Source organism: Andrographis paniculata, unplaced genomic scaffold (assembly GCF_009805555.1).
Source record: "Andrographis paniculata isolate CXL003 unplaced genomic scaffold, ASM980555v1 Contig86END, whole genome shotgun sequence".
Taxonomy (NCBI): Eukaryota; Viridiplantae; Streptophyta; class Magnoliopsida; order Lamiales; family Acanthaceae; genus Andrographis; species Andrographis paniculata.
In genome coordinates, this window is record NW_026137624.1 from 3,871,122 (window position 1) to 3,883,678 (window position 12,557).

The window sequence follows — 12,557 nt, forward strand, 5'->3', positions numbered from 1 at the left end:
ACAGTTACTAAAAAAGAAATTGATACTTTGTTATGAGACGTACTATAATAGGAAAATAGATAGTTTGTTATGGGACGGAGGAAGTAGTAAAAAAGAATATAAAAATTATACTCCCTCCGTCTCATATTCATTTACTTTTTGCACGGAGTTTTAGAAATATTAGTATTATATTGGGATGTAGTGGAAATAAAAGTAAAAAGACTAAATTATTCTTATTAATATTGTATGATATAAAGATAATGATATTTGAGTAATATATTATAAATTTGAATGGTATTTATAATGTTAAGTAGATAGTACAGTTACTAAAAGAAAGAAAATTGATGCTTTGTCATGGACAGACCAAAATGAAAAAATAAATAAATTGTTAAGAGATGAGGGAGTATAATGAAAGGGAGGGGAGGCGAAGGGGGGGAAGAGAATATTAAAATTGTAATAGCGTATTTGGTTCATATGGAAGAGAAGGGAGGCGAGGCTAGAGAAAATAATATTTTTGTGTTTGGTTAAGCAGGGATGAAGGAAAAATATAATAATTTTATTGTTTTACTCCTCCTATGTTATATAAATAAAGAAAAATAAAAGTATTTAATAAAATTCGATTAATTTATTTATAAAATATTATACAAAATTTATTTGTCTAATATAATAAAAACAATAATTACATTATTACATTTTAGAAGAATCAAATACTTTATACATTAGTTATTTATTAAATTTATCAATAAAGATAAACAATAATTTTATGTATAAATAATAATAGTATAACAAAAATTATATAAACTAAGTATATTATAAAAATATTTATATAATTTATAGTTTTTTAATATTAATTAAACTATTTAATTATTTTAATCTTAATCTATAATTACTTTTATTAGTATATTTCTTAATTACTTACTAATTATATTTTGTCTAAATTCTCGTATCTACGACAATACTCATATTATGGGACAAAATAAGTAAAATATTAGTATTATAGATATAATTATATGCTGTAATTTATTAAAAAAATTATTATAATTAAACTTAATTAAAAAAATTAATTAAAACTATTTCAAAATATATAATATAATTTAAATATATATTAAAATTTATTTGATATAATTAAAAATAAGATAAATAAATATTAAAATTTTGAGAGATTATAAAATTTCTAATAAAATATGTAAAAGGTATAATAGGTAATTAGATAAAAGAAAATTTTGATAAAATCCCTCCCCTCTAAATTCCCCCAAATTGGAGGGGGAAAAAATTAGAAAAAATTTACTCATCTCCTCTCCCTTCTCCTCCCCTCCCCTCCTAAACCCTCAAACCAAACAGGGTGTGTTTGTTTGGGAGTTTGGATTTTGAGTTGAAATTTAAATAGTAAAAATTTTAATTAAAATAGTTGTATGATGCGGTATAAATAGTTGTTGATACGATATTTTGAATGTAAAATTAATTTTTAGTATAATATAAAAAATGAAAAATAAGTGTTATGATTTGATATTTTTTGAAAAAAAAAAAAAGAATAAATAGTTAATTTAAAAATATTTTTGATTAAAAAATAATAACACAAATTTAAGAGAGAAAAGAGTAACAAATCCACGTATGCAATCTGCAATGGCGGCAGCATACATACTGTAGCTGTACATTATTAAGTCAACAAGCGTAGATGGGATAGACATGGAGAATTCTCAGGTATCGACGGTGGGCTTCACCGCACTGGATCATATCTTAACCATGGTTACCCACTCGCAACTGCGGTTAGCGGTGGCCACGACACACTATAAATTGCGCTCCTCACCACGCTTCCTTCGTTCATCATCGCGTTCCTTTACATTTCCTCACTTTGATTGTCGTGCCCTCTTTCTACGTTACCGGTCCCCATTAGGATTTCTGATTCGCTTCTTCACGCGTTTTCCCATCAAATCCCCCAAATTTAGGTATGAATTCCTTTTTTTTTGCGGTTGTTAATTGCTGAATTTTGATGTTGAAATTGTGTGTGAATCCTTGTTGCTTTCCGCTGAGGTTTTGTGGTTTCTAAACGATTACAGGAAGAGGAAATGTCGGCGAACGCAGGAGGACGCGCCGCAATTCCCAACGCCACCGGCGGTACGGGAAGGAACGGTCTGGCTAAGATTCAGACGAACAAAAAAGCGGATGGAATTTGTCACGACGACAGCACGCCGCCGGTGAAGGCTCAGACGATTGACGAGCTTCATTCTCTCCAGAAGAAGAAATCAGCGCCGACGACTCCGCTCGACGGGATCCAAAGTCCGTTCGCTCAGCTGGCAGAGGACGACCGCAGGAAGCAACAACTTCAGTCCATCAGGTATAAATAAATGATTCATTTAATCATTATTTGAACTTCGCAATTTTTTACAAGGCTTCTGAAATAGTTAATTCGTTTGGTACTTGAAAGTCTTCTTCGAAGATCTTTTGGTTCATGTTTATATTAGGACTTGGTCTTTGGAAAATTTTCAATTTAGACTTGAATATACAGAGTCCTCTCGCCACATATATATTTGAGGAGGGGTGGGGTAAGGTAAATGGTTAATAGACGTAGGAATCTCGTGATGACGACCAAAAAAGAAGTAAACAAATGGCCTTCTTCTGGTGGAGCTGTGGATTAAGGGTTTGGCTTCACTATCTGTTTTGATTTACTTATTTATTTATGTATAGTTAAAATTGAAAATAAGGTTCGAAAGTGATATTTGGAGAAGAGATGGTGATGGATGATACTACAAGAAAAAAAAAAAAATTGTTTTGGGTTAAACTTTTGAAATACTATTATTTTGTATTGGATTGTTATTTTTTCTAATTGTATATTTTATGTGAATATATATACTCCCTCCGTCCCGGTGAAAAATGGCGTTTGTAAGCAAATTTTTTAATATTAGTATTATATTGAATTGTAGTAAAAAAAACAAAAATAAGACAAAAATATTATAGTGTAATATAAAAGTAATGACATTTGTGTAATATATTATAAGTTGGAACGGTCTTTATTATGTTAAGTAGGTAGTACAATTACTAAATTAGGAAATGATAACCTTATTTTGGAACGGACGAAAATGAAAAATGACAATATTTGAATGGGACGGATGGAGTACATGTTTTTATAATACTAATGTTGTAATTTAAAATTGATTTGAACTGGGATATTAATTTAAATTTTTGTTCAAATAATATTTTAATATTATATTTATAAACATAATTATTTTTTTTTAATGTAAAATTGTGATCACTCTATATTTTTTGGGAGAGAAAAGAAAATGGAATACTATTTATATATATATATATATATATATAAAATAAAAAGGAGCATAAGACTAAGGCCAATAGTTTAATGAAATAGTGTATTTTTTTTGTTTTTATAAAGTTGAAGAGAACGCTAAGTAGATGTAGGACTACGTTTTGAATAGATGGTACTTATTTAAATTAAATTATATTTTTTAGATATAATTTTTCGATAAATATTGCTATAAATGAAATATAAAATGTAAATAAACAGCACCAAGGAATATTATAATGAACTGTTAGTCCTGTTATTTCTCTTTAATAGGTTCTGTCTGTGTCTTCTTTCCTCCTTTTTTTTTTTTTTTTTTTTTTACTATTTGGATTTGATTTGTTTTTTTTACAAAATATTAACATTAAATATTATTTAAATAAAAACTAAAACCTCCCAACTCAATTCAAATCTCAAAGGACTTTTAGAATTGGTGGGATTTTTTTCTGTTAGTTATTTTGGGAATTGTGATATTACAGGTATGAATATTTTTCTTTTTTAAAGGCAAATGGCAATGATATAATAATAAAAGATCAAACCATACTATTGCAACGCAGGCCACACGTTTTTCTGGCCCTGTTATATAGTCATATCAAACTGATAATTACAGTAATTACAGTGATTCCACTCTTTTGTCATATATAGCAGCCTAGATCTCTTTTGAATATGCGCTCTCTTGATTTAAGTCTTGTTTGGTGAGCTTTTCCCATCAGTGCATCATTGGCATCGTATACAAGAGAGATCGGGCCTAGGGTGGTGAGAGGGGACCCAGCCAGGTCATCAGAGACCCCTCGACACGTGAGCCATCATGAGATCACCCCCACCATTAGTGTCAGCGACAGTTCTTTGAAATTCACTCATGTCCTCTACAATTTGTCCCCTGCTGGTAATGCTATATGTCAAATTAGCCACTTTTATCCAAATTTGGCAGCTGGGATTTGGTGCTAACAAATTATCTGGTGATTTTTACAGAGCTGTATGAGCAGGCCATAAAGTATGAAAAGGGTTCTTTCATTACATCCACTGGAGCATTGGCAACTCTTTCGGGGGCCAAGACTGGTCGTTCCCCCAAGGACAAACGTGTTGTAAGGGATGAGACCACTGAGGGTGAACTTTGGTGGGGAAAGTAAGTGTGCAAGTTTTTTCCAATTGCAAATAAAGGAAGTATGTGTGTTTTATCCTTACTTAAATTATGTCCCATATCTATATCTATATATATGTAGGGGCTCGCCGAACATTGAGATGGATGAGCACACTTTCATGGTTAACAGAGAAAGAGCTGTGGATTACTTGAATTCGTTGGATAAGGTAATAATTCTCACAGTATCCTTTAAAATTGTGGAATCTGAGTGTGCCACTTCTTGTTAATGGAATCATGACTGATATGAGGCTTATTGTCGGGTATCTTCGATCTCTGTCTCTTTAGAGATATGCACTGAAATGCACTTCCCTTTTCATTTTTGGAAGCATCTGATAAAACAGTAAAGTTAGTTATCATTGCAATATTCTGAGGTGAAATTTAAAGACATAGCAAACTAAATTTGAGAAGATCTTTGGCCAATAAAACATCTCAATGATGGAATCTTTCAGGTGTTTGTCAACGATCAATTCCTGAACTGGGATCCCGAGAATCGCATCAAAGTCCGCATAGTCTCAGCCCGGGCTTATCATTCCCTGTTCATGCACAACATGTAAGTAAAACAAAAAATTAAGATTCTTAACATTTATATCCGTTCTTGTTTGCAGTTCTATGTGCCCATAAGCCATACCAGATAAGTTATCTTAATCGTTACGCTGACCTCTGATTCCATATCCCCAAATAATATTCTCTCCCCATCATTTATTAGACAGAGACTGAGTTAGTTTCACTAGATTAGGATCGTAGCGAGGCCCCACAGTATATTAGTAATTTGTGGAAAGTCGATAACTGGGTGGGTGACAGGTGTATCCGACCCACTCCCGAAGAGCTGGAGAACTTTGGTACTCCGGACTTCACTATATACAATGCCGGACAGTTCCCATGTAATCGTTACACACACTACATGACATCTTCTACTAGCATAGATTTAAACCTCGCTAGAAGGGAAATGGTCATCCTCGGCACTCAGTACGCCGGGGAGATGAAGAAAGGCCTATTCAGTGTAATGCACTATCTCATGCCCAAGCGCGGAATCCTCTCCCTTCATTCCGGCTGCAATATGGGCAAAGATGGAGATGTTGCTCTCTTCTTTGGCTTGTCAGGTAAAAGTTTCATCGGATCGACCTCCGATGAGGGGCCTTCCCCTGACCACCGATATGTGCCCTCTCACCCTCACTTTGTCCATAAAACTGTTTGAATTATGTGCTGCATCATATTCTTGCTCTATAATTTGATGTCTGTTTCCTGAGTTTCTCGTTTTTCCCGATTTTCCTTTCGGAAAACAAACTCAGGTACTGGGAAGACTACCTTGTCCACTGATCACAATCGGTACCTAATTGGAGATGACGAGCACTGTTGGGGTGATAACGGCGTGTCGAACATTGAAGGAGGCTGCTATGCAAAGTGTATCGATCTCTCGCGCGAGAAGGAGCCCGATATTTTTAATGCAATAAAGTTCGGGACAGGTAACCTTCGATAAACTAACAAGAGCTTATTATTTAGTTTCGTCATTTTTTTTTTCCTCACAATGAACTTCTTCTCTACTATTATCGACAGTATTGGAAAATGTGGTCTTCGACGAGCACACTAGGGAAGTCGACTACAGCGAGAAATCCGTAACGGGTACGGATCAACACCACCCCAATCGCCTTCCAATTTAACTTTTTTTGTTGACGAGCGTTAAAATACAATCTTTTTTACCATCCTACTGCAGAGAATACCCGCGCGGCGTATCCCATCGAATACATCCCGAACGCCAAAATACCCTGCGTTGCACCTCAGCCTAAAAATGTGATCTTGTTGGCTTGCGACGCATTCGGCGTGCTACCGCCCGTGAGCAAGCTTAATCTGGCGCAGACCATGTACCATTTCATCAGTGGCTACACTGCCCTGGTCGGCATCGTCACCTTTATCCATATACTAGACATATGTTTTTCATTAATTCTCCTGGTTTATATATATATATTTTTTTCGTCCGAACGTTTTACAGGTCGCCGGAACTGAAGACGGAATCAAGGAGCCAACGGCAACATTCTCCGCATGCTTTGGGGCAGCCTTCATAATGCTGCACCCGACAAAGTACGCAGCCATGTTGGCTTCAAAGATGGAGGAACACGGAGCCACTGGGTGGCTCGTCAACACTGGCTGGTCCGGCGGAAGGTATGCATAGGCTAGTAGTACCCTTAACGGAACTAGCAGTAAAAGTTCGGGGGGGCAAAATATCGATTCATTGTTATTTTTTTATTCATAGTACATCCTGACAAAAAAAAAAAATGAAAATTTTTAATAAGTTATAAAAAATTTCAACAAAATTACATAAAATTTAATATTTTTTTAGTATAAAAAATAAAATTTAGAGGTAAAAGTATAAATCAACAAACTGACAAAATTGTTGAAATACAGATAAAATATATTATTTTATTATTTTTTACACTAAAAAATATATATTTTGGGGCTGAGGGTCAACTGACCTCCTAGTCCTCATGTAGTTCCGCCCTGGTACCCTACTACCTATATATTATTTTTTACATTAAAAGATACATATAATGGGGGTGAGCTCCCCTAGCGTCCAAGTAGTTCCGCTCCTGATATCCTACTACCTATAATAATGTGTAATTTTATACTAAAAATGGAGTTGTGGATGAATGATGCAGCTACGGTTCGGGAAGCCGTATCAAATTGGCGTACACTCGTAAAATAATCGATGCCATACACTCGGGCAGCCTTCTGAAGGCGAAGTACACGAAGACGGAGGTGTTCGGGCTAGAGATCCCGAGCGAGGTGGAAGGGGTGCCTTCGAGCATCTTGGATCCGATCAACACGGTAACGGACATTAGTCATTAATCGAGCTTTTGTTTTGTAGGTAATTTGTGTTGTATAATGGATGTGTGTGTGTATGTATGTTGGGAGTGCAGTGGTCGGACAAGAAGGGGTACAAGAACACATTGATCAAGCTTGGTGGGCTGTTCAAGAACAACTTTGAAGTGTTTGTGAGCCACAAGATTGGGAAAGATGGGAAGCTCACTGATGAGATTCTTGCTGCTGGCCCTCGTCTCTGAATCTCATTCTCAATCTGAATCGGTAGTTTTACTTTCCTATGTTATTATGCTTGCTCTGTTGTGTTGTATTTTTATTTTTTTTTGTTTCATCAGCAGCAGATGTTATTCAGACTTATTTAAGTTTGATGCTTAATGACTATATACATATATATATATATATGTTTTCGAATTGGGATTTTCATAATGTCAATTTTGTCCCACTGTCTCGTACACATATTGTGTATATACATACACACGTTATGTATGCGGAAAGTGAGATAGTTTATTTTTTGAACAAGTGATCCCATGGGTCATAATGGGACGCGATGAGACAGATAGAATCTTATCCCACTGTCCCATACACATTATGTATATACACTATGTATATATACACATATGTATGTGGAATAGGAGAATAGGATTTATTTTTGGGACAGATGATCCTAGGGTTATAACCCCAAATTTCTTGAAAGTGTTGTAATTTTAATTATTAAATTATCTTATTTAATATTATTTACTTCAATTTTTATGATAAAATTAAATATTGTACCATGGGTGGAAAGTAAATAATAAACTTAGGAATCCATTGAAATTTCATGATGAAATTAAATATTGTATGGAAAGTAAAGAGTAAACTAAAGAATGCGTTGTTTAAAAATATAAGAATAATAAAAATTAATTTTATATATAAATAGCAAATTAATATCTATTTATATAAATATAATAAATTTTTTATCGGTTGAATTAATTTTTTCATTAAAAAATTATATTAAATATATTTTTTTATTTTTTATTATATTAAAATTTAACTTATATTCAAAATATTACTTTAATAATTTATTTGATTGTAAATTTAAATCAGTGCTAATTATTTTATACAATTTCTTATGAAAATATTTTTTTTTATAAACATCGTATCATATTATTTAAACAAAAATTAATTTCAAGCATAATGAAACGAACATGTTATATAATTATTTAAATTAAAAGTTATTTTATATGTCCACTTAGACACTAAATATTTAATTTTTTTCACAAAATTTAATAAATATTGTATTTTAATGATAATTGATAATAATTTTAGTATAAAAACATTATTCACTCCTCAATACGAGAGTATTGATGTATATAAATATAAATGTGATAGTAGTTATAATGTTTTGTGTGATAGTAGTTATAATGTTTTGTGTGGTTAGTATATACTAAAAGGAAAATATATACTTTATTTTGAACAACAAAAAAATAGCAAAAAAAAAATGTATAAATGGATGGAGGGAGTACAATTTAAAATTTAAGAAAAAAGAAATTAAAATTGGTCTTAGTACAAGATTATCAATTTTGATTATGATATAAAAAATTCATCAATTTTAATTTTATTATAAATAATTTTAATCACTTTTGGTCGAACTTTAAAAATTAACAAAAAATACTAAAATTTGATAAACACGGCCATACTTGAATATTCAAAACATAACTAACTTAAGACTTGCACGGCCATATAGATGTAGAGGGAGAGAGAGAATGAATAATGTACCATTCACTTAGGGTGTGTTTGTTCGGGGGTTTGGATTTTGGATTGGGATTTGAATAGTAAAAATTTTGAATTTGAATAGTTGTATGATGTGATATAAATAGGGTTTGATGTGATGTTTTGAATGTAAAATTGATTTTTAGTATAATATAAAAAATGAAAAATAGATGTTTGATTTGATATTTTTGGGGGGAAAAAATTGGATGAATAGTGAAAATCCTCCAAAATCCTTCAAACAAACACACCCTTAGGGTGCGTAGTAAACACAACTCAATGTATCAACAAATACAAATATTTTATTTTTCCATAAAATTTAATAAATATTATATTTTAATGATAATTAATTATAATTTTAAGAGCTCTCCGTGAAAGCAGGAAATATTTCCTCATGCTTTGCCTTTGCCTTTGCCTTAAATGCAATCAAATCCAAATTCAAAAATGTTGAGAATAATTCAAAGGCTTGAATACACGATCCAATTCTTATCCCTAATGTACTGTCTATTTAGGCTTTTTTTTTTTTTTTTTTTTTTTTTTTTTCATTTGGCCGGTTATAATATCAAACTGAAATTTTCTATTTCAATCATAAGAATACGTATATATTTATGGTGATATACAAATCGTCTAAATAAAACAATAATCCTTACGAATCTCTTAAATAAGATAACTACCGTAAATATAATATATTGCCTCTAAATATATTTTAACACCCCTCATCAAACTCAAGATATGATCGAACAAACTTGAGTTTGTCAGAAGTGACCAAAAAAGATATAGCCAAGATCTTCCACATACGAATTTGAATTCGCCAAGATTAACTGAAAATGGTGTAGCCGTCCACTGAATCAGAGTCAGAAGCAGAACTCTCAACACCGTTAGACTTAGAAACGGGATTTGCTCACTCACAACGGAACTAGAGTTGACAATCGGACCTGCTCACTCTATAGAGCTAAAGTCGAAAACAAGACTCGCTCGCTCACAACAGAGCTAGAATCGGAAACAAGACTCCCTCGCTCACAACAAAACTAGAGTCGGAAACATGACTCTCTCGCTCTCAATAGAGTTAGAGTCGAAAACATAACTCTCAATGGCATTAGAGACGAAAGTAGACTCTGTTAGTGAAGTAGTAGAGACGAATACGACATGAAAATTACAGTATCACCGGGAATAGAAACAGATACATCAATAAAATATAAAAATATGCTCCCTCCGTTCCAAAAGTATAGTCTTACTGTATTGGACACGAGATTTAAGGAATATTGATATTATATTGGAAGTTGGTAAAAAGTAATGATAAATGACTTTTTTGCCCCGTGAGTATATTAGTGTAAAAAATAGTGTCAATTGTGTAATAATAACGAAAAAGTAGGGATAGTTTTATGGTGATATGATTATTTATGCAAATGAGACTATTGTTTTGGGACGAACAAAAATGGTAAACAAGACTATTGTATTGGGACGAATGGAGTATATGGGATATAACGGGTCATGGAGGTACCCGGAGAGAATTTGGCTCTGATACCATTTTAGAATAAAAAACTGAAATTTTCTGTTTCAATCATAAGAATACATATATATTTATAGTGATATACAGATCGTATAAATAAGACAATAGTCCTATGAATCTCTTAAATGATAATTATCATAAATATAATATATTATTTCTAAATATATTTCAACAGGATAAACAACACTTAAGAGTCTCTTGTGTTCTATCTTACTCTGTTGTTTCTAACAAAAACTTGTTTATGATGAACATGGTTGTGTTTGTTCCAACTTAACTCATGTTATCATTTTTTGTTAATTTTTAATGTTTAAATTGAAATTAAAATTTCAAATAACAATTTTGATTATGATTTGATGATTTTTGTTTAAAAATTGTTTAGTTTAGATTTAAAAAGTCAGTTTATATATATATATATATATTATTATTTTTGTTTATTTTCTAGTTCTTTTTAAAATTTAAATTTTATTAAAAAATAATTTATTTCGGTTTTAATGATATATATTTATTATCTAAAAATTATATAATTAATATCTAATTAAATTGTAACAATATAAAAATAATTAAAATTATAAATTAATAATTAATTAAATTAATTTTTGAATGAAATTAAATTTTAAAAACTGGTGTACTACTGTATTACATAATAAAATAATTTAAATTAAATATAATTATATAATAAAAAAATTATAAAATTTAAAATACAAATTTTAAAAATAATATCTTATTATTATTATTATTATTATTATTATTTAATATTATTAATAGTTATTTATTTTTATTGTAACTAATGTTATACCTATTTTTATAACAATTTAATTATATAATCCGCCCACCTCTAAGATCATATTTACATTATATTTAATATTAAAAATATTCTTATACTTATATAATTTTTTGTACAAATATTCTTTTGTTAGTATTATAAGATACTGAAAAAAATATTTTTAAATTTTTTTCTTAATTTATACTATATTTTGATATAATAATTAATATTATCTATAATTAAAAAATAAATGAGACCATTAAAAGCTAACGAGGATAGTATAATATTGTATCCTAATCAAAAGGTCATCTAATCCAGGAAAAAAAGTGGAAGTATATTTATTAAACATATATATTTCCTTTACATCCACTCCATATTCATAATTGCCGACGTCCGCACAGTTACTCCTCTTTTTTCTTTCTTTTCCAATTTTTTTTTTCTTTACAATTGTCCTATTTAATTTAAAAATTAAATTTTAAATTTTAATCATATATTTTTTTCAATCTTTTTTTTTTTAATCAAGTCTCACATTTATCTTTCTAAATTTAATCATCGTCAACACTTATGTTGCGCCCACTAACTTAGATCAAATCCGTTACACATTCTCCCTTATCTTTTTCACCTTCCTTCAACCTTTTTCGCTTTTCGAATTTTCGGATAGACTGTTTTTTATCTTCTTTTCTCAATGACATTGTCCAGACGGTCACGTTCAAACTCTTGTCCAATCGACGTCAATCAAAGATATTATTTTGAAAATACATTTTAATAATCATATATTTATAGAGACTATAATATATCTCAAAAAATTCCGAGACGACCCTGCTCTTGGCATGCTCCTTAGCTACTGTTAGACTGGTGAGACCACTCTAAATTCAATAGTAGAACACCATTTGTCTTTTACGCCATTGTATTTAACATTAACAATATTTTTATATTTATATTTGTATAATTTATTTTACAAATATCATTGTATTTGTATTATAAGAGATTAAAAAATATAGTGTTATTTTCTTTGACTTGTGTGATATTCTTTTTATGGAACAGAGAAAGTTTAATAAATAAAATGATCGGACCGCCGGTTTGAACCGGAGTTAGCAGTTTGAAAAAGACACAAACCGAAACCAAATTTCGATTTGAGTCCGGTTTTGTTTTGAACCGGCGGTTTGGAACCGGATGGGTAAGTCTCTCACACAGACACAGCTTCAAAGCCAATAAGTTCGACACGTGTCACTTGCACACATCACACGTACGATTAGAGTCTCCGCCTATTAAAACCCGAATGGGAAAGCGGTTCGGCCCTCGCTTTAATATC

The 12,557-nt window shown here is 31.2% G+C and overlaps 1 protein-coding gene across 2 annotated transcripts; it reads left to right on the forward strand.

The window, feature by feature from the left end:
* Window positions 1-1,782: 1,782 nt before the first annotated feature.
* On the forward strand, window positions 1,783-7,637 carry LOC127241944 (phosphoenolpyruvate carboxykinase (ATP) 1). 2 transcript variants are annotated; one of them, XM_051261240.1, is made up of 13 exons: window positions 1,783-1,925; window positions 2,037-2,314; window positions 3,985-4,157; window positions 4,244-4,397; window positions 4,495-4,579; window positions 4,862-4,962; window positions 5,214-5,512; window positions 5,702-5,875; window positions 5,967-6,032; window positions 6,124-6,302; window positions 6,400-6,569; window positions 7,064-7,232; window positions 7,325-7,637. In XM_051261240.1, the coding sequence occupies exons 2-13, from the start codon at window positions 2,046-2,048 to the stop codon at window positions 7,466-7,468; spliced, it is 1,983 nt and encodes a 660-aa protein (XP_051117197.1). In that variant the 5' UTR covers window positions 1,783-1,925; window positions 2,037-2,045; the 3' UTR covers window positions 7,469-7,637. The 2 variants fall into 2 exon arrangements, with proteins under 2 accessions (XP_051117197.1, XP_051117198.1); XM_051261241.1 differs by lacking the exon at window positions 1,783-1,925 and having other exon boundaries at window positions 2,183-2,314; window positions 3,972-4,157.
* The last annotated feature ends 4,920 nt before the right edge of the window (window positions 7,638-12,557 follow it).

Excerpts from the sequence above, each read along its gene's own strand:
- LOC127241944 (XM_051261240.1), top strand. The coding sequence starts at position 2,046 with ATGTCGGCGAACGCAGGAGGACGCGCCGCAATTCCCAACGCCACCGGC. Across the intron at positions 4,158-4,243 it reads CTACAATTTGTCCCCTGCTG|AGCTGTATGAGCAGGCCATA; the intron begins GTAATGCTATAT and ends TGATTTTTACAG. Across the intron at positions 5,513-5,701 it reads TCTCTTCTTTGGCTTGTCAG|GTACTGGGAAGACTACCTTG; the intron begins GTAAAAGTTTCA and ends AAACAAACTCAG.